This window comes from Loxodonta africana, chromosome X (assembly GCF_030014295.1).
Source record: "Loxodonta africana isolate mLoxAfr1 chromosome X, mLoxAfr1.hap2, whole genome shotgun sequence".
NCBI classification, from domain to species: domain Eukaryota; kingdom Metazoa; phylum Chordata; class Mammalia; order Proboscidea; family Elephantidae; genus Loxodonta; species Loxodonta africana.
This window is the reverse complement of record NC_087369.1, coordinates 85,972,183-85,991,429: the sequence shown is the minus strand read 5'-3', so window position 1 is coordinate 85,991,429 and position 19,247 is coordinate 85,972,183. Positions and strand designations below refer to the sequence as shown.

General features: G+C 36.0%; 1 protein-coding gene across 4 annotated transcripts in view; it reads left to right on the top strand.

Moving 5' to 3' along the window:
* Window positions 1-18,973, top strand: part of ABCB7 (ATP binding cassette subfamily B member 7) — a 140,640-nt gene extending 121,667 nt beyond the window's left edge. For 3 of the 4 annotated variants that reach the window (XM_010592709.3, XM_064278566.1, XM_064278565.1), the window contains 4 exons: window positions 7,575-7,746; window positions 10,303-10,406; window positions 12,800-12,907; window positions 15,835-18,973. In XM_010592709.3, the coding sequence (XP_010591011.1) occupies window positions 7,575-7,746; window positions 10,303-10,406; window positions 12,800-12,907; window positions 15,835-16,050 (600 nt within the window). In that variant the 3' untranslated portion in view covers window positions 16,051-18,973. The remainder of the gene's footprint in view (window positions 1-7,574; window positions 7,747-10,302; window positions 10,407-12,799; window positions 12,908-15,834) is intronic. The other variant, XM_064278567.1, reaches the window with a different exon arrangement.
* Window positions 18,974-19,247: the final 274 nt, after the last annotated feature.

The window sequence follows — 19,247 nt, the reverse complement described above, 5'->3', positions numbered from 1 at the left end:
GCAGCCTCTCCAACATTTATTATTTTGTGTTTTTTGGATTAATGCCAGCCTTGTTGGAGTGAAATGGAATCTCATCGTAGTTTTAATCTGCATTTCTCTAATGGCTAATGATCGAGAGCATTTTCTCATGTATCTGTTAGCTACCTGAATATCTTCTTTAGTGAAGTGTGTGTTTTGAACAATTTTTGACATAGTGAAATTGTAATAATTACAAAGCACCTTGGCTGCCAACCTCAGGTTTTTATGTCTGTTTCACTACTATACCCTGAATACCAAGGGCAGTGCCTGACCCATAGTATGCACTTAGTAAGTATTTGCTAAGTGACTTGGCGGGGTGGGGGGAATAAATTCAAAGGGAGATCTAAGAAGACAAGAAGAAGATATATATAGGATGTGAGTTTTTCTTAAATAGAAAGACCTGGGAACAGGAGCAGCTAATACTTATTATAAAGCTGATTCTTAGAATCAGAATCTAATCCCTGGGAGAATAGATCAAAATACAGGAGATAGGAGGAGAAGAGCTATAAAAATGGGATCAGACAAGGATATGTACCTTATAAAATACCACCAAGTGATCTGACACATGCCATTCTGCCATGTCCTCTTTTGCTGAAAATCCCAAATGTTGGTGTACATGAGTCACCTTACCAGAGGTCACCTTAGGAGTTTTAAATTCACATGTTCTTTCACGCACCCTAATTCTGATTTAAAAGATCAGGTGGTACCCAGAAACCCAGATTTAAAAAAAAAAATTATTGTGCTTTAAGTGAAAGTTTACAAATCAAGTCAGTGTCTCATACAAAAGTTTATATACACCTTGCTACATACTCTTAGTTGCTCTTCCCCTAATGAGACAGCACACTCCTTCTTTCCAGTCTCTATTTTCGTGTCCATTCCGCCAGCTTCTGACCCCTCTGCCCTCTCATCTCCCATCCAGACAGGAGCCACCCACATAGTCTCATGTGTCTACTTGATCCGAGAAGTTCACTCCTTACCAGTATCATTTTCTATCCCATTTGACAGTCCAATCCCTGTCTGAAGAGTTGGCTTTGGGAATGGTTCCTGTCTCAGGCTAACAGAAGGTCTGGGGACCATGACCTCCAGGGTCCTTCTAGCCTCAGTCAGACCATTAAGTCTGGTCTTTTTACGAGAATTTGAGGTCTGCATCCCACTCACTGTTCTCCTGCTCCCTCAGGGATTCTCTGTTGTGTTCCCAGTCAGGGCAGTTATTGGTTGTAGCTGGGCACCACCTAGTTCTTCTGGTCTCAGGCTGATGTAGTCTCTGGTTTACGTGGCCCTTTCTGTCTCTTGGGCCCATAATTACATTGTATCCTTGGTGTTTTTGATTCTCCTTTGCTCTAGGGGGTTTGAGACCAATTGATGCATCTTAGATTGCTAATGTTTAAGACCCCAGACGCCACTCTCCAAAGTCAGATGCAGAACGTTTTCTTGATAAATTTTATTATGCCAGTTGACCTAGATGTCCCGGAAACCATGGTCCCGAAACCCCTGCCCCTGATACGCTGGCCTTCAAAGCATTCAGTTTATTCAGGAAACTTCTTTGCTTTTGATTTAGTCCAGTCATGCAGACCTCTCCTATATTGTGTGTTGTCTTTCCCTTCACCTAAAATGGTTCTTGTCTACTATCTAATTAGTGAACACCCCTCTCCCTCCCTCCCTCCCTGCTCTTATAACCATCAAAGAATATTTTCTTCTCTGTTTAAATTATTTTTCGAGTTCTTATAATAGTGGTCTCATACAATATTTGTCCTTTTGCAACTGACTAATTTCACTCAGCATAATGTCTCCCAAATTCTTCCACGTTATGAAATGTTTCACGGGTTCATCATTGTTCTTTATCGAGGCGTAGTATTCCATTGTGTGAATATACCATAATTTATCCATTCATCTGTTGATGGGCACCTTGGTTGCTTCCACATTTTTGCTATCATAAACAGTGCTGCAGTGAACTGGGTGTTCATATACCTGTTCATATAAAGGTTCTTATTTCTCTAGGATATATTTCAAAGAGTGGGATTGCTGGATTTTATGGTAGTTCTATTTCTAGCTTTTTAAGGAAGTGCCAAATTGATTTCCAGAGTGGTTGTACCATTTTACATTCCCACCAGCAGTATATAAGTGTTCCAGTCTCTCTACAACTTCTCTGACATTTATTATTTTGTGTTTTTTGGATTAATGCCAGCCTTGTTGAAGTGAGATGGAATCTCATTGTAGTTTTGATTTGCATTTCTCTAATGGCTAATGATTGTGAGCATTTCCTCATGTATCTCTTAGCTGCCTGAATGTCTTCTTTAGTGACGTTCCTGTTCATATCCTTTGCACATTTTTTAATTGGGTTGTCTTTTTGTAGTTGAGTTTTTGTGGTATCACATAGATTAATAGAGATCAGACACTGATCGGAAATGTCACAGCTAAAAACTTTTTCCCAATCTGTAGGTAATCTTTTTTACTCTTTTGGTGAAGTCTTTGGATGGGCATAGGTATTTGTCTTTTAGGAGCTCCCAGTTATCTAATTTCTCTTTTGCTGTTTGTGCGGTTCTAGTAATGTTTTGTATACTGTTTATGCCATGTATTAGGGCTCCTAGTGTTGTTCCTATTTTTTCTTCCATGAACTTTATCATTTTGGATTTTATATTTAGGTCTTTGATCCATTTTGAGTTAGTTTTCTACATGGTGTGAGGTATGGGTCTTGTTTCATTTTTTTTGCAGGTGGATATCCAATTATGCCAGCACCATTTGTTAAAGAGACTGTCTTTTCCCCATTTAACTGACTTTGGGCCTTTGTCAAATATCAGCTTCTCATATGTGGATGGGCTATGTATCAGTTGTTGTAGCAGTACCAGACTGTTTTGACTACTGTGGAGGTATAATAGGTTCTAAAATCAGATAGAGTGAGGCCTTCCACTTAACTCTTCTTTTTCAGTATTGCTTTACCTATCCGGGGCCTCTTTCCCTTCCCTGTGAAGTTGGTGATTTGTTTCTCCAGCTCATTAAAAAATGTTGTTGGAATTTGGATGAAAATTGCATTTTGGTAGAATAGACATTTTTACAACATGAAGTCTTCCTATCCATGAGCAAGGTATGTTTTTCCACTTTTCGGAATCGACTCGACAGCACTGAGATAGTGCTCTTTTGGTTTCTCGCAGTAGTGTCTTGTAGTTTTCTTTGTATAAGTCTTTTACATCTCTGGTAAGATTTATTCCTAAGTATTTTATCTTCTTGAGGGCTACCGTAAATTGTACTGATTTGGTGATCTCGTGTTCGATGTTCTTTTTGTTGGGGTAGAGGAGTCCAACTGATTTTTGTATGTTTGTCTCGTATCCTAATACTCTGCTGAACTCTTCTATTAGTTTCAGTAGTTTTCTTGAGGATTCTTGAGGGTTTTCTGTGTATAACATCATGCCATCTGCAAATACAGATACTTCTACTTCTTCCTTACCAATCTGGATGCCCTGTATTTTTTTAATTATTTTGTCTAATTTCTCTCACTAGGACCTCCAGCACAGTGTTGAATAAAAGTGATGATAAAGGGCATACTTGTCTGGTTCCCAGTCTCAAGGGGGATGCTTTCAGACTCTGTCCATTTACGATGATTTTGGCCGTTGGGTTTGTATAAATGTCCTTTATTATGTTGAGGTATTTTCCTTCTATTCCTATTTTGCTGAGAGTTTTTATCATGAATGGGTGTTGAACTTTGCCAAATGCCTTTTCTGTATGAATTGATAAGATCATGTGGTTCTTGTCTTTTGTTTTATTTATATAATGGATTACCTTAATTGTTTTTCTAACATTGAACCATCCCTGCATACCTGGTATGAATCCCACTTGATCATAGTGAATTATTTTTTTGATATGTTGTTGAATTCTATTGGCTAGAATTTTGTTGAGGATTTTTACATCTAAGTTCATAAGGGATATAGGTCTGTAATTGTCTTTTTTTGTGGTGTCTTTACCTAGAAATCCAGATTTTTAATATCACTCTTAGATGATGCTGATATAGATGGTTCACAGACTATATGGTGAGAAACACTAAATTATTTGTCAAGTGAACTGGATTCTAGGCTGTAACTACTTAGGGCTCAATGTCTTCATCCATGTCACTAGATTCCTGCCATTCTCTAGGGCTATTTAAGAATTTCTCTCATCTTTTTGAAAAATAAAATAAAACATTTTGTTCACAAAGGAATAATATACGTGGTGAATAAAGAAATGAAAAGTTGCTCATCTTTACTGGAGATTGGAGGTCTGAGCAATATAAATCAAATCAAAAAGGGGATACCATTTTCACCTATGATGTTAGCAAGGATTTTGAAATTTATAATACCTAGTTTGAGCAATGCTGTGTAAAATTGCTGTTGTTAGGTGCCGTGGAGTCAATTCCAACTCATAGATACCCCACGAACAACAGAACGAAACACTGCCCAGTCCTGCACCATCCTCATAATCATTGTTATGTTTGAGCCCCTTGTTGAAGTCACTGTGTCAGTCCACTTTGTTCAGTGTCTTCCTCTTTTTCCCTGACCTTCTACCTTACCAAGCATGATGTCCTTCTCCAGGAACTGGTCCCTCCTGATAACATGTCCAAAGTACGTGAGACAAAGTCTCACCATTCTTGCTTCCAAGGAGCACTCGGGCTGTACTTCTTCCAAGACAAACTTGTCTGTTCTTCTGGCAATCCATGGTATATTCTATATTTTTTGCCGATACCATAATTCAGAGGCATCAATTTTCTTCTTTGGTCTTTCTCATTCATTGGCCAGCTTTCACATACATATGAGGCGATTGAAAATACCATGGCTTGGGTCAGGCGCACCTTAGTCTTCAAAGTGGCGTCTTTGTTTTTCAACCCTTTAAAAGAGGTCTTTTGCAGCAGAGTTGCCCAATGCAATATGTTGTTTGATTTTTTGACTGATGCTTTCCTGGGCAATGATTGTGGACCTAAGTAGAATGAAATCCTTGACAACTTCATTCTTTTCTCTGTTTATCATGATGTTGCTTATTGGTTCAGTTGTGAGGACTTTTGTTTTCTTTATGCTGAGCTGTAAACCATACTGAAGGCTTTAGTCTGATCTTCATCAGTGTGTCAAGTCCTCTTCACTTTCAGCAAACAAGGTTGTGTATCTGCATATCAGAGGTCATTAATAAGTCTTCCTCCAAATTTGATGATGAATGCAACAACATTCCTCTTCAATTTATCATTCCTGGTGTAGTAGTCTATATGATTGTCTGATTCAGAATGGCCAATTCCAGTCCATTTCAGTTCACTAATGCCTACGATATTGATCTTTATTCATTCCATTTCAGTTTCAATGACGTCCAATTTTCCTAAATTCATACTTCGAGCATTCCATGTTCCAATTGTTAATGGATGTTTGCAGCTGTTTCTCCTCATTTTGAGTCATGCCACATCAGCAAATGAAGATCCCAAAAGCTTGACTCCATCCATGTCATTAAGATCGACTCTACTTTGAGGAGACAGCTCTTCCCTAGTACCTTCCAACATGAGGGACTCATCTTCTGGCACTATTGGACAATGTTCGGCTGCTATTCATAAGATTTTCACTGGCCAGTTTTTTTTTCAGAAGTAGACCACCAAGTCCTTTTTCCTAGTCTATCTTAACCTGGAAGCTATGCTGAAACCTGTCTGCCATGGGTGGCCCTGGTGGTGTATTTGAAATACCAATGGCATAGCTTCCAGCATCACAGCTACACGCAAGCCACTACAGTACTATAGACTGACAGATGCGTACCCGCTGACAGACATGTAAAATAGTCTGTTTTGCTCAGTCTGGTATATATTGTTAGCAGTATATATCAGAAGCCTGAAAAATATTCACACCCTTTACTCCAATACTTTTGCCTCTAGGAAATCTTAGTAAGGCAGTAAATAGTAAAAAAAAATGTGAACAAATCTTTATATGCAAAGATATTCTTTTTAGCATTATATTACATTACATTCACTATAGTATTAATAATAAGTTGGAAACAGTCTAAATACCCAGCAATAAGTAGATGGTTAAATTATCATCATAGGATCAGGTGTCATACCGCCATTTTTAAATGTCAAATTATTACAGAATATTGTCATGTAAAAATACTCATATATAAAGTTTGCTGAAAGAAAGGATACCAAACAAAATATAATATGTCAATCTTATTAAATGGAAATATGTAAGTAGCGAAAAAAGACAGGAGAAAATGTAACCAAATTCAAATAGTAGTTATTGCAGGGAGTTGGGATTATGGGTTATTTAATTAATTTTTATTTTACTGTATTTTTTATATTTTCAAATTTTCCAGTTAGCATTTGTTTTTTCTGAATATAAAGTATTTAAGTGTTTCCTATTTATAGAACTTTGATGTCATTGAATTTAAGTACCATGTCAATACAATAAATTTTTTATATTAATAGTAGATGTATAAATGATTAAAACATTACTTAAAATAATATCTGAAATTCTAACTGACTTGATTTGTAAACGTTCACTTAAAGCTCAATAAAAATTATTTAAAAAATAATATCTGAAATTCTGGAGCTCATTATGAAGTTGAAGATCTTAATTAGTTGGGTATCCTAGTTAATGTGAACTAATGGAATCATTCTGTTTCACCTTACTAACTATAGACTTCCAACCTTTTAGAGATTGATAGAAGAGTAGGAGATGGACAATCATTTTAAATAAATGAGCTTTAGTGTGTCATGTCAGAATAGGTTGAAGTACCTAATGAATGCTTTGCAGTCAACTTACTAAAAAAAAATGCATAAATTATTTGTTTTCTGTCTTTTAAGTTAAATATAAAAGCTTCTTCAAAATATGTTCAGCCTTATTAGTAACTAGGGAAATGCTAATTTAAACAAAAGCACTTTTCACCCCTAAAAGTAGCAAAAACTCAGTTATTAATTTCTAGAATTGCTGACGATATGGTGAACTGGCACCCTCATACAGTATTGGCTGGAGGGTATGCTGCCAGTAGAGCATTTTTTGGAAAACACTTTGGCAGCACTGTCAAAGATAAAGTGTATGATTACCCTTTTTTCTTTCTTTCTTTCTTTTTTTTTTGTATGCTTACCTCTTAACCCATAAGCCTACATCTAGGAATCCACCTTACAGAATACTCACATGGGTACACAATGTCATACATACATTGATACTTTATTGCAGTATTGACGCAATAGCAAAAAATAAGAAATCACATAAATGTCTATCAGTAGGGGAACGGATAAATAAATTATAATAGATTCGTAATATGGAATAAAGAACTGTTAAAAAGAATGAGATGTAGGTGTCTGTTACTGACATGGACAATCTCCAAGATATGTTAAATGAAAAAAGCAATTGGCCTCGCTTGTGTTGAAAAAATATGTATCTTTAGGCACATAAATGCATAGAAAAAAGTTTAGAATAATTCACAACAAATATAGTTTGTTACCCATGGGAAGGGAAATGGAATTTCAGGGTTAAGAGGGATGATAAAGGAGGATTTTACGCCTGTATTGTTTAAATTTTTTAATAATGAACGTGCATATGTATGTCTGTATAAACCTGCTCCAGGATGCTGTCCTCTTCCATAATACCATTTACTACAACCTCTTATATGGGAACATCAGTGCTTCACCTGAAGAAGTATACACAGTGGCAAAATTAGCTGGACTCCATGATGCAATTCTTCGAATGCCACATGGATATGACACTCAAGTAGGGGAACGAGGACTCAAGCTTTCAGGTACTCAAAGATTTTAGAGCTGCAGAACCACTTGTATACTCCCATGAAACTCTAATTTGTCAGAGCCATTTTCTGGAAATGTAATGACTGAGTTCAAACCTATTACTATGCAGTTGCTTTAGAGGGGTCATCCAATTTCCTACCCCTCATGGTAAACAATTTATACTAGAACTAACTAGTTTTGGTTTTTTTTTTCCTTCACTTGCAACTATAAGCACTCTTGGTGCTTCATAGTAAGTTATTGATATATGTTCTAATCAGTGTTAGCTTGTTATCCATGTTCTTTATATTAAAGGAAAACAGAGGGTCATTATTCACCTGGGAAAGTAGTGAGAGTAAGGAGAAGTGATTTGATAGTAAATATTATCTCTTATCATAATTTGCTAGGTCATTAGGAGACGTTTTCAGTACTTTAGACGTTCTTATACTTGATCCTGTTAATTACTATACTTTCCTTACAGTCAAGTTCATGTTTTTATTGGTTTAGTGGTCAAGTAATTTTTGAGACGTATACATTTCCATTTCTATTTGTTTAATTATTAGCTTGCTAGGTTTAATAATGAATTATCCTAAAATGACTTTGGAGTTTTTTTTTTGAGAATCTTTTAATGTTTCTTTGTCCCAAATCATTTGAATTCCAAAAGTATAACTAATACCTGAACCTATTGATGTAGCTCATACAAACATACTACATCCTCTGTATTTATTCTTCATTCTAGTTTAGTTTTAGGAAGAAATGTATAGATTAGGGATGGAGGAAGGAAAAAAGAGAATGAAGAATAGTCTACATGAATTTAATGAATTACCATTCCTCTGAATACAAACTGGATTCATTTATTCAAAACATTTATTAGGTGCATAATATGTACAAGCCACTACTATGCCGAATGATTTAGAGTTAAAAAGATGAAGCATAAATGGGTCTACTCTCAAGGAATTTGCAGTCTATTAGAAAGTTTTGTTCTAGGTTTAGAAAATGTTAAGCAAAGATAATTATCAAGTTCATTTGGTTTGTGGCAGTTATTTGGTCATTATCTGGTAGTATAAGATGCGTGTATCATTCCAATATACCTTTATACTTCACGATTGCTCACAATAGGAATAGCTTCCAATTAACTGGCCCACCCCCGAATTATATGTCCATTTGTCTAATTCTAGCAATCCCTAGTTTATCACCTAATGTAGCCTAGCCCTCTCAATACATGACTTTGTCTCAGCCAGCTATGCCGTATTTCGTTTTCCAATTTTTTTCCTCCCTCTTTGCATGCCTTTGAGGGTAGGAATGGCTAAAGAAGTTTTCTTCTTACCTAATACTCAGTTTCTTGCAACCAGGCCTCCCAAAATGAGCAATCTATTATTTAGCTTCTATGCTAATAATTATGTTAGAGAATACACAGATATATCTTCTCCCAGTTCTAAAATACTGTTGAACAGAATTTCAACTGAGGTAGTCTCCACTTGAAATTTGAGAGTAGTCAAAACTAGTCCTTACTCTCAGTATCTATTTCTTTTAGAAGCTTTCTGCTACTACGCTTATAGGAGGGCAGGCAGATAGTTCTGGCATGGTGCCTGTTTTGATAGAATTTTGATCTTATGAAATGAGGAAGGGTATAGATAGCATGAGTAAAACTAATATTAAACATAGGTAACACCCTTTACAGGTTGAAGATAATAAACCTAGAATATGTAAAAATAATAGTTGGTGTACCAGGTAGAACTTGCTTCCTGAAGAGGTTTTACTCAAGCTGAAAAATAAAAGCTTTTTCTGACGTATTGATAAATTAATAGATAATAGACAAGAAAAGAAGCTGAAAGGGACATATTCAACAAAGCACCATCTTCTACACTTCCAACCATAGTTCTGTGTAAGACTGATACCTTAGACCTGTAGGAGTCTCAGCCATGGAAGAAAGAAGTCTGTTCACTCTTGAGTATACTTTATGTTTATAATTCTGCTTGCTAGAGACCTATAGTAAATAACTAAGGGGAAGTAAGTAAGAGGTGTCTAGTACATACCTTTAACTTTAAAGAATGCTGTGAAAATAACTTTCTGTCAAAAAAGCATCCTTGTGTATACTGGCTGAGTGGTATTTTGTTTCATATTAAGAGGTGAATTTAGATGATCATAGTTTCATATCTTCAAGTTTTCAGGTTTCATATATGGAATTTGTTTTTGGCTTTTTTGATTACTATTGAAAGTTTTCTATCTGAGCTTGCTGTTAATTGGGAAGTACCTATAACATAAAGTAGCATGTATAATGAGCATATTTCTGGTGAGGGGAATAATCGTGGAGTCAAAGTTGTTACCTCCCTTCCTCATTCTTTTCTCCTGCCATGAAGTCAGAATATCCAGTATTATGTTTATGTTCCAGGGAATATAGTTTGTCAAAGGATACCATGTATGAACTTGGACTCTACAACTCAGTAAATTAACAGTTATCAGGAGTAGAGGTAAATGTTGAGGGTATTAGTTGGTGGCTGTAATTAATGAAAATCCTAGAAACAAAATTATGTCTTTGCACTTTGCTTCCTTACCCTAAAATTTTTCTTTACCAGGAGGAGAAAAGCAAAGAGTAGCAATTGCAAGGGCCATTTTGAAGGACCCCCCAGTCATTCTCTATGATGAAGCCACTTCATCATTAGATTCAATTACTGAAGAGGTAAATGATGAAAATATAAAGCTCTTCAATTCTCAGTGTTTAACTTTTCTCTCTGGAAATTTAAGTAAAATGGCCGCATTACTTTGTATTTGGAATGAATTTCAATTGAAGGTGCTATGGAGCAAAATAATCAGCTTTTTTCCCCCATATAGTAAGTGTTGATGGTAAGATTGCCAGGTTGCATTGAACTAGATATCAGAGTGTTAAGTCCATTTGCAAATGTGTCTCCTTTTGCAAGTGCGCGAAACCTTATACTGTTGTATTAACCTTGAATCTTGCAAAGCTGTAGGAATTGGCCGATATGCTGACAGAGAAAGGTTTTAGTCTTTCTCCTGTGGCAGTGTCTGGTTGCCACTTAACACTCATTAAAATAAGTAATGTAAATGATTGTGACACAACCCATGCCAAAAAGCCTTTCCCTCATCATGGAGCAACTTAGTGAAATGCAAGTCAGGCACACACACAACCTGCAGTGCTTGTATCAGCTTACATTCATTGTGAAACATCAAGATATTGTGACACTGATGTCATGACACTACCCCAGCAACTGCATTAGACTTGATAATCACATCTTTGCATTAAATATAGCAATGGTCTCAACAGTAATGGTAATTTCATGAACAAATCCCCTTAATCTAGTACTGAAGGTAAGCAAATGTTATTTGTCAATTGCCTCCAATCATTTACCTTTTTATTTAATATACAGTGGAAACCTAGTATTGAAGGATAGGCCTAATTTTGGCCTTAAAGGCTATGTGACATAATATTTGCATATGGAGTTAAGTTTCATGACACATTGTTTGATCTACAGTGTATTTAAAACAGTTTAATTCCAAAGTAAATTGTTTAGTATGGGGATTTGTTAAAAAAAAAAATTAAATAGGACCAGACCCCATTCATAGGCAGTGTAGGAACCTGCTTATAAGAACCTTGTATCTAAAAATGTGTCAGATTACCACGAATTAAAAGTCCTACTGTTGTTAGGGGCCATTGAGTCGATTCTGACCCACAGTGACCCCACGTGACAGAGAACTGCCCCAAAGGATTTTCCAGGTTGTAATCTTTATCTTTACGGGAGCAGATCATCAGGTCTTTCCCCTGTGGAGCCACTGGGTGGCTTCAAACTGTCAATCTTTCGGTTAGCAGCTGAGCGCTTAACGATTGTACCACCAGGACTCCTTGAGTCATATAACTTTAATATCTGAAAGAGTGTAACCCATCGAGAGCTAACAGAGAACCCCCCAAAGGAGTGAATCACTGGAAGATTTGTTAGGTTTCAATGGACCTAAGAAAAAATAGACCCCACAAACATCACAGGTTTTCTTAGGGCTGGCCCTGCCCTTGACTATCAGTCTGCCCTTGTAAATACATAAGGTCTTCTTTTCCTGGGTAACCACCTGCTCTCCATAATTTTACCCCTTTAATAAATACAATGTTTAAAAATATGTATAGGAAGTCATTGAGTGTATTTCAACCCCCACACTGCTATTTATATCTAGTTGGCTGTACTTAGAGAGGTCCCTAGGTGATGTAAACAGTTTGCACTGGACTGCTAACCTAAAGGTTGGGGATTCAAACCCAACCGTCAGTAGCACAGAAGATAGGCCTGGCTATTTGCTTCCATTAAGATTACAGCCAAGAAAAGCCTATAGAGCAGTTTTACTCTGTAACCCATGGGGTTACCATGAGTCAGAATCAACTCAACTGCAACTACTAACAACAGCTGTACTTAGAACCAAATTTCCAAGTATAGCTGAATACATGTACAACTCTTATACTTTACAGGCAATGAACAAAAATGTGTTTTCTAGAATGCATTAGGAAGTGAGATTGCTTTTGAAAAAGTAGTTTCCTCAAGTTAAAAATACACGGTTGTCTTTGTCTCCCCTTTTGTCCTCTAAGTTTGGACTAACAAAAAGGAAATGTTCCCATACTCTGAGTCTCCGTATCTTTCTTTTAACAATCTTGAATTTCTCTGTGTCCCATCACATAAGTCACTCTACATTTTATTTTTGTTCTTATTAATCAGATCAACATCATATCTGGCTGTGCTCCTGATAGTTCTGGAGTTCCTGTTTGTTGTTGTTTGTTTTTAAGTATAGCAAATATCTCCCTTCCTCCATACTTTGTGATTTAGAGAAATGTTGCCTATCTTAACGATAAATTTTTCCATGACAGTATGGTCATATTTGCCTTTTCTTTGTGCTTGATTTTCTCCTATTCTTTTTAGTAATTATTACTAGATTATGAGATTGGGTCAAATATTTGGTACTGGTGTAACGTTACATAGTAAAAGGCTAATTGACGTTTTATATGTTCATTTAGAAATGTATGATTATTTTAATTTACATGTACTTTTTTTTTTCCTCCTACCCTTCCTGTCAAACTTGCAGACCATTCTTGGTGCCATGAGGGATGTAGTCAGACACAGAACATCTATTTTCATAGCACATAGATTGTCAACAGTGGTTGATGCAGATGAAATCATTGTCCTGGACCAGGTAAAAGATTTTAACTTTAATGTTTATTATTTGAAAAACATTGTGAATTGTTACAAATACAGGCAACTAAAAAATTTGTTTCTAATGAAATATACAGAATTTGTGTTCTTTGAGTGAGATTGAATCCTGATAGAATTCCATTCTTATCTTTTGATAAGAAATAACATATGTCAGTTCCAAAAAGGAATAAACTGTATTAACTCACTGTTTATTAAAGTAGTAAAAGCAAAAGTTAGAACAAAACCTGTTGCTGTTGAGTTGATTCTGACTCAGAGCGACCCTAAAGGACAGAGTAGAACTGCCCCCATAGGGCTTCTAAGGCTGTGTAAATCTTTATGGCAGCAATTTGCCACATCTTTCTCCCTAGGAGTAGCTGGTGGATTCAAACTGCTGACCTTTTGCTTAGCAGCTGAGTGCTTTAACCACTACACCACCACCACTAGGCCTCCCGAAGTTAGAACAGGAAAGCATTAAGTCATCGTATTTTTCTAATATCTATACATGCCCTTGATGTGTTAAAAAAGATTACCATAAAATAAAGTGTTCATTGTCACACATGGCCATTTTTATTTTATTGTTTTTCTTTATGGAGAAAGTAAGAAAAAAGACCTGTTTTATCTCCTCTGAGTTTGTTAGCTCCGAGACTCAGATTTTTCTCTTTCCACAGGGTTTTGATTTTTTTTTTCTTTAATTGATGGAGGATATGTAGTAGTCTTGTCTGCTCAGTGACCTCCCCAGCTATTTTTGTCATGACTTCCTTCTGGATGTACATGAACACTGAGGACTCTGTTTCCCAGTCTGTGCACTGCTTTTATTTCAAAAGAGATTTATCTGTATTCCAAGAAGAAAGAAGAAAAGAAAAAAAACAAAAAAACACCTCACCCAGTTTTTGCCACTTGTGTCTCTGCTAAGGGATTAGTCCAGCCAGGGTGAAAGCATAGGTTCTTAGGTATTTGGTGTGTGTGTGTTTTATTCTGATCACGCATGTGAGTTTCTCAGTTCTCACCTATGCACACTGTTTGTGAAGCACTAAATTCTGCAAGAAACCTCATATTGGCTTCTTCGGTCCTTAGAATTTAACTGTATGCTCCATGCACGTTGCTTAGGCCCTGGCAGTTAAGGGCGGTCTCAGCCTTCAGGCATTGCTTGCTGCTCCTCTCACAAGCCCCCCTCCCCAAGGAAGGCCAAACCAGGAAGTTCACCTTGCTTCGGTCATTTCAGGCAGCGCTCAGACAGATCAGAGCAGACATGTACAATAATCCACTAGCAAAGTATGTTCTGCTCATTCCAGAGCAAGAGACATGTTCCCTCTCTGAGAGTATGGTACGTGGTCTGCCACTGCTGCCCCTGCAGCAGATTCAAGAAGAGGGAGGGATGCTGGCAGTAGAGGAAAAAAACATTTGTCTGTTGTTTAAAAGTTGTCTTCTTAATTTAGTGTTCACGTAGTTGCTATAACCTTCTAACTGCTTTTTAGAGTTTTTACAGAGTTGAGACTACTGATTTCTGGTTGTTTTCCTTAGTGATCATGGTAGGGGTGAAGGTAAGAATGTGAAACTACTTATGTCGCCATCTTCCAGGAAATCAGTTTATATTAGTTTTTGATAAGGTTTTCTTTAAACATTTGTTTGTTTGTTTGTTTTGATAAATAGAAAAGTATAAAATATGTAATCCATGGGGACTTTTGTGCCAGTGAAGTGGCCCATACATACAAAGATTGAGGGCTAAACTCTTAAGGTTCCAAAGGAATTCAAATAGCTGAGCTAGATAGTCCTTTTTTAGACTTCTCAGCCAACAGTCAATTAGGAGCCTTAAAATAACCACTTAGAAGTGGGCACAGACGAATTTCAAAGTTATTTTACTTAAGGGAATATTTGTAAAGGTTCTATAACCAGGAGTACCAGTTAAGGTGACAAACTTCCTTTTGTCTCCCAGCATGTTTAACAGTAGCTGTTAAGAGGCAAAGTAAATGTAGATCACAGTTTGGAATATGTCCTAGTTTCTTAAGGCTGCCATGTCAAAATACCACAAAGTGGGTGGCTTTGAAGAACAGAAATTTATTGTCTCACAGTTGTGGAGCCCAGAAGTCTGAATTCAGGATGTTGTCAGGGGTATGCTCTCTCTCTGTTGGCCCTAGGGAAAGATCCTTCCTTGTCTCTTTCAGTTTCTGGTTTGTAGAGGAATCCTCACATGCTGACTTCCCCTGTGTGACTTTTTTTCCCTGTCTGTTCTCCCCTTCTATAAAATTCTACTCAGAAGAGATTAGGATTGGGACCTACCCTGCTTAGGTATAACCTCTTTTCATTTAACTGATAGCAGCCATGGCGGGGGGGGGGTGGCGGGGGGAACCTATTTCCAAACAACCTCAAAGGTATTGGGGTTAGGACTTTAACGTATCTTTTTGGAGGACAGTTTAATCCATAACAGAATCTGTACCATATCCATGCAGTGTTAACTTTAATAGCCTTTGTTAACAAAATAACTACTGAAGAAGGAAAATTTTCTTGGAGGTATCTTTTTTATTTCAAAGATCACACGAGGACTTTGGAATATTATTTTTAAATCTTTTAAATGTCAGTATAACAGTGCTTTTGATTTTGATATTTGCTGATTATAGAAAATATCACCTTTAAAAACATTTAACCTCTTTTTGCCCTTCAAAATGAAAAATAAAACTTTAAAATTTTACTTCCTTTAAATAAAATGGATATAGCGTATAGAATTGCATAGCTATTTGTTCACTGGATTGGGTAGTTTGACAACTGGAGAAACCATTCCTACCTCAAATTTTTTTCCACTTGTACTGTGGATGAGGAGGAATTGTGAGAGGTATTTTAATGAATGCAGATCTTTGAAAATCCTTAGAGATTATTTTCAGTTATTTTGCTAGTTACATGACCTTTTTTTATGTTTCTCTTGTTTTTGCTTAGGGTAAGGTAGCTGAACGTGGTACCCACCATGGTTTGCTTGCTAACTCTGGCAGTATTTATTCAGAAATGTGGCATACACAGAGCAGTCGTGTGCAGAACTACGATAACCCCAAATGGGATGCAAAGAAAGAAAATATGTCCAAAGAGGAAGAAAGGAAGAAACTACAAGAAGAAATTGTTAACAGTGTGAAAGGCTGTGGAAACTGTTCTTGCTAAGTCACATGAAACAACTTTTCTTTCTTTCTTTTTGACTATACATTTGCACTGAAGCAGAATTGTTTTATTTTAAAAAATCATACATTCCCATTTTCTGTAATCCTTCTTTTAGATAAGATTTATTTAAAAAGGGATTTTAGTTTTACGTATTTCCTAATCTATTAAATGTGTTATCTATATTTATCCCCAAAATATTTTCTTATTACTGTCCTAGTTGTGCTCAAAGAATGATTTTTGTTACCATTTGATTTTACCCTATTTCCATTTTTGAGGCCCAGCGTCCATTTGATAGCCATCACCAGATGAATCAGATTGGTTTCCAAATGTTTGTATAGTTTTTAAAATCTCCTTTATTCTGACAATTTAGATGGCAAGTGTCTGTTTCTTAAAATTAAAAAGAGAAAGAAACAAAGGACAGTGTAGTTTTGTTTCTTCTCCTTCCCAGTTGAAATACTTCAGTGATATGGAAATGAATTTGTAAGCACATTTAAACTTGTCAGAAATAGACACACATTTAATTCAGATGTTTTACTTGATAAATATCTATACTTAAATTTTTTGAAAGTTTTTGTGATTACATACCATTTTGTGGAAAAACTTTAATTCTTATATTGGCATGTAGAATATTCTTCATCATTAACCAGCACCAAAGCTGTCATCTAGTAACTGGAATTTTTTTTCCTACTAAAATGAGATACTGCTTTTGTTTTTGACCAAAATGTGTAAGTTTTCTAATAAGACTTACAATCCCTGATGTAACTTGAAAGTTGCTACACTTGGGAATGATCTAAAAAGCTTAGGAACTTAATGGCATTTTCCATTTCCATCTTAAATGCACTGCTTTTGTTATCTGAAATTATACAGAGAAACAACTAAAGGGGATGTGTGCATACATACACGTGTGTGTGCACATGCTCACATGTGTATAAAACAACATTGACTTAGTAATAAAAGACCTTTAGGGAAATAGGGGAGGCTTACAAATCTTTGTTGACACTTCAGAATTACTTGATTATCAGGTTTTCTTTTCCTTTTTCAGTACTTTGATGAGTTCCTTTAAGCTTGACGTTAGTAGCAAGGAAGAATCCAAACAATATAATCAAGTTTTACCTGCTAGAAATAATTAATATAATGTTGGTTTTTGGTTTTGGTATGTGTTAACTTAGTAATCTCCTCTTTTCCAGTTTTAATTTGCTTTGTTTGATAGAATCATTCAGTCTGAAAAACTTGTGTATCTCATGAATGGCCACATAGTTGTTGTTGTGTGTTGTCGATTCCAACTCATAGCAACCCTATAGGTCAGAGTAGAACTGCCCCATAGGATTTCTTAGGCTGTAATCTCTACAAGAGCAGATTGCCAGGTCTTTTCTTCTGTGAAGCAGCTGTTGGGTTCAAACTGCCGATCTTTCGGTTAGCAACTGAGCACTTACCATTGTGCCATCAGGGCTCCTACATAGCCACATATAATAAGGTTTTATTTTCTCAGAAAAGGTCCTAAGGTATTTATTTTGTTGATTTGTGATTTTAATGTGTTTTAAATAATAATTTGGTATGGAAAAGACTAATATATTTGTGTTTTGTTTTGTATTGCTGTGATTGGTGGGTGGATATCTAAACTTACCTAACATGGGTGTCCAGTTTTGTTAGATATAAAAACAAGTCTTGGTAAGTAACCAGAAGCCAGTATTTCATAGTCTTGGATGTCAGAATATTTGGCACAGGATAGATCTTGATTTTGAAGTTGGAGTTAACACTGAGGTGCATAATCAACGGCAAAATGTTTTTTTTTTGACATTACTCTGAATCCATAACCATTATTATTATTAGACAAAAGTACTTCCTTTGACTAAATAAGCTGCATTACTGGAAATGTGGTTAAAGTCTAGTTAGAAATTTTGCATTTCTTTTAATTCCTTCTATATATTTCCAAATATGCTGACAAAAATAATTTATCTTAATTGTATAATCAAGCTACTAGTATTGAATTAACCCTTAGTAATATTCATTTTGAAATGTAAATAGCAGCGTTGAAAGAAAGTGATTCAGTGATACGGAGAACATTTAGTCAAGGAAGAGTAGGAATGTTTTAGGATGGCAATTTCCCCACTAAGAGATTTGAAGCTATTTTCTTTTCATATAATTGGAGGTGATCCCTAGGCCACTGGGTCATGGTGGTCATTAAGCAGTATTTTTAACTAATAAAAAATAATTAGAATATAGAAAAGGAAGCAACACTTTGAAATTCATTTTGTGAAGCCAGCATAACCCTGATACCAAAACCAGACAAAGACACAATTACAGACCAGTATCTTTCATGAATATAGATGCAAAAAATTCTCAACAAAATTCTAGCGAATAGAATTCAGCATCATACCAAAAAAATAATGCACAACAACCAAGTAGGATTCATACCAGGTGTGCAAGGGTGATTCAACATTAGAAAATAAACCAACGTAATCCACCACATAAATAAAAGGAAAGAATCACATGATCATCTCAGTCAATCCAGAAAAGGCATTCAACAAAGTCCAACACCCATTCCTGATAAAAACTCTCAATAAAATAGGTGTCGAAGGAAAATTTCTCAACATAATAAAGGGCATCCTTGCAAAACCAGTGTCCGACATAGTTCTTAATGGAGGCTGAAAACATTACCTTTGAGAACAAGAACAAGACAAGGATGCCATTTATCACCACACCTATTTAACATTGTCCTGAAAATCCTAGCTAGAGCAATACAGGAAGAAAAAGAAACAAAGGACATCTGTATTTGTAATAAAGAAGTAGAAGTATCCCTCTTTGTGGATGATATGATACTATACACAGAAAACCCAAAAGACTCCATGAGACAACTACTCGAACTAATAGATTCAACAGAGTAGCAGAATACAAAGTAAACATACAAAAATCGGTTGGATTCCTATGTACCAATAAAGAGAATGATGAAAAGGAAATCTGGAAAACAGTACCATTTATACTAACCCCTAAAAAAAATAAAATACTTGAGAATAAATCTAGCCAGGGATGTAAAAGACCTATACAAAGAAAACTGTAAAACACTACTGCAAAAAACCAAAAGAGATCTACATGAATGGAAAAACATACCATGCACATGGATAGGTAGACTTAACATTGTGAAAATGACAATTCTACCCAAAGTGATTTACAAATACGGTGCAATCCTGATCCAAATACCA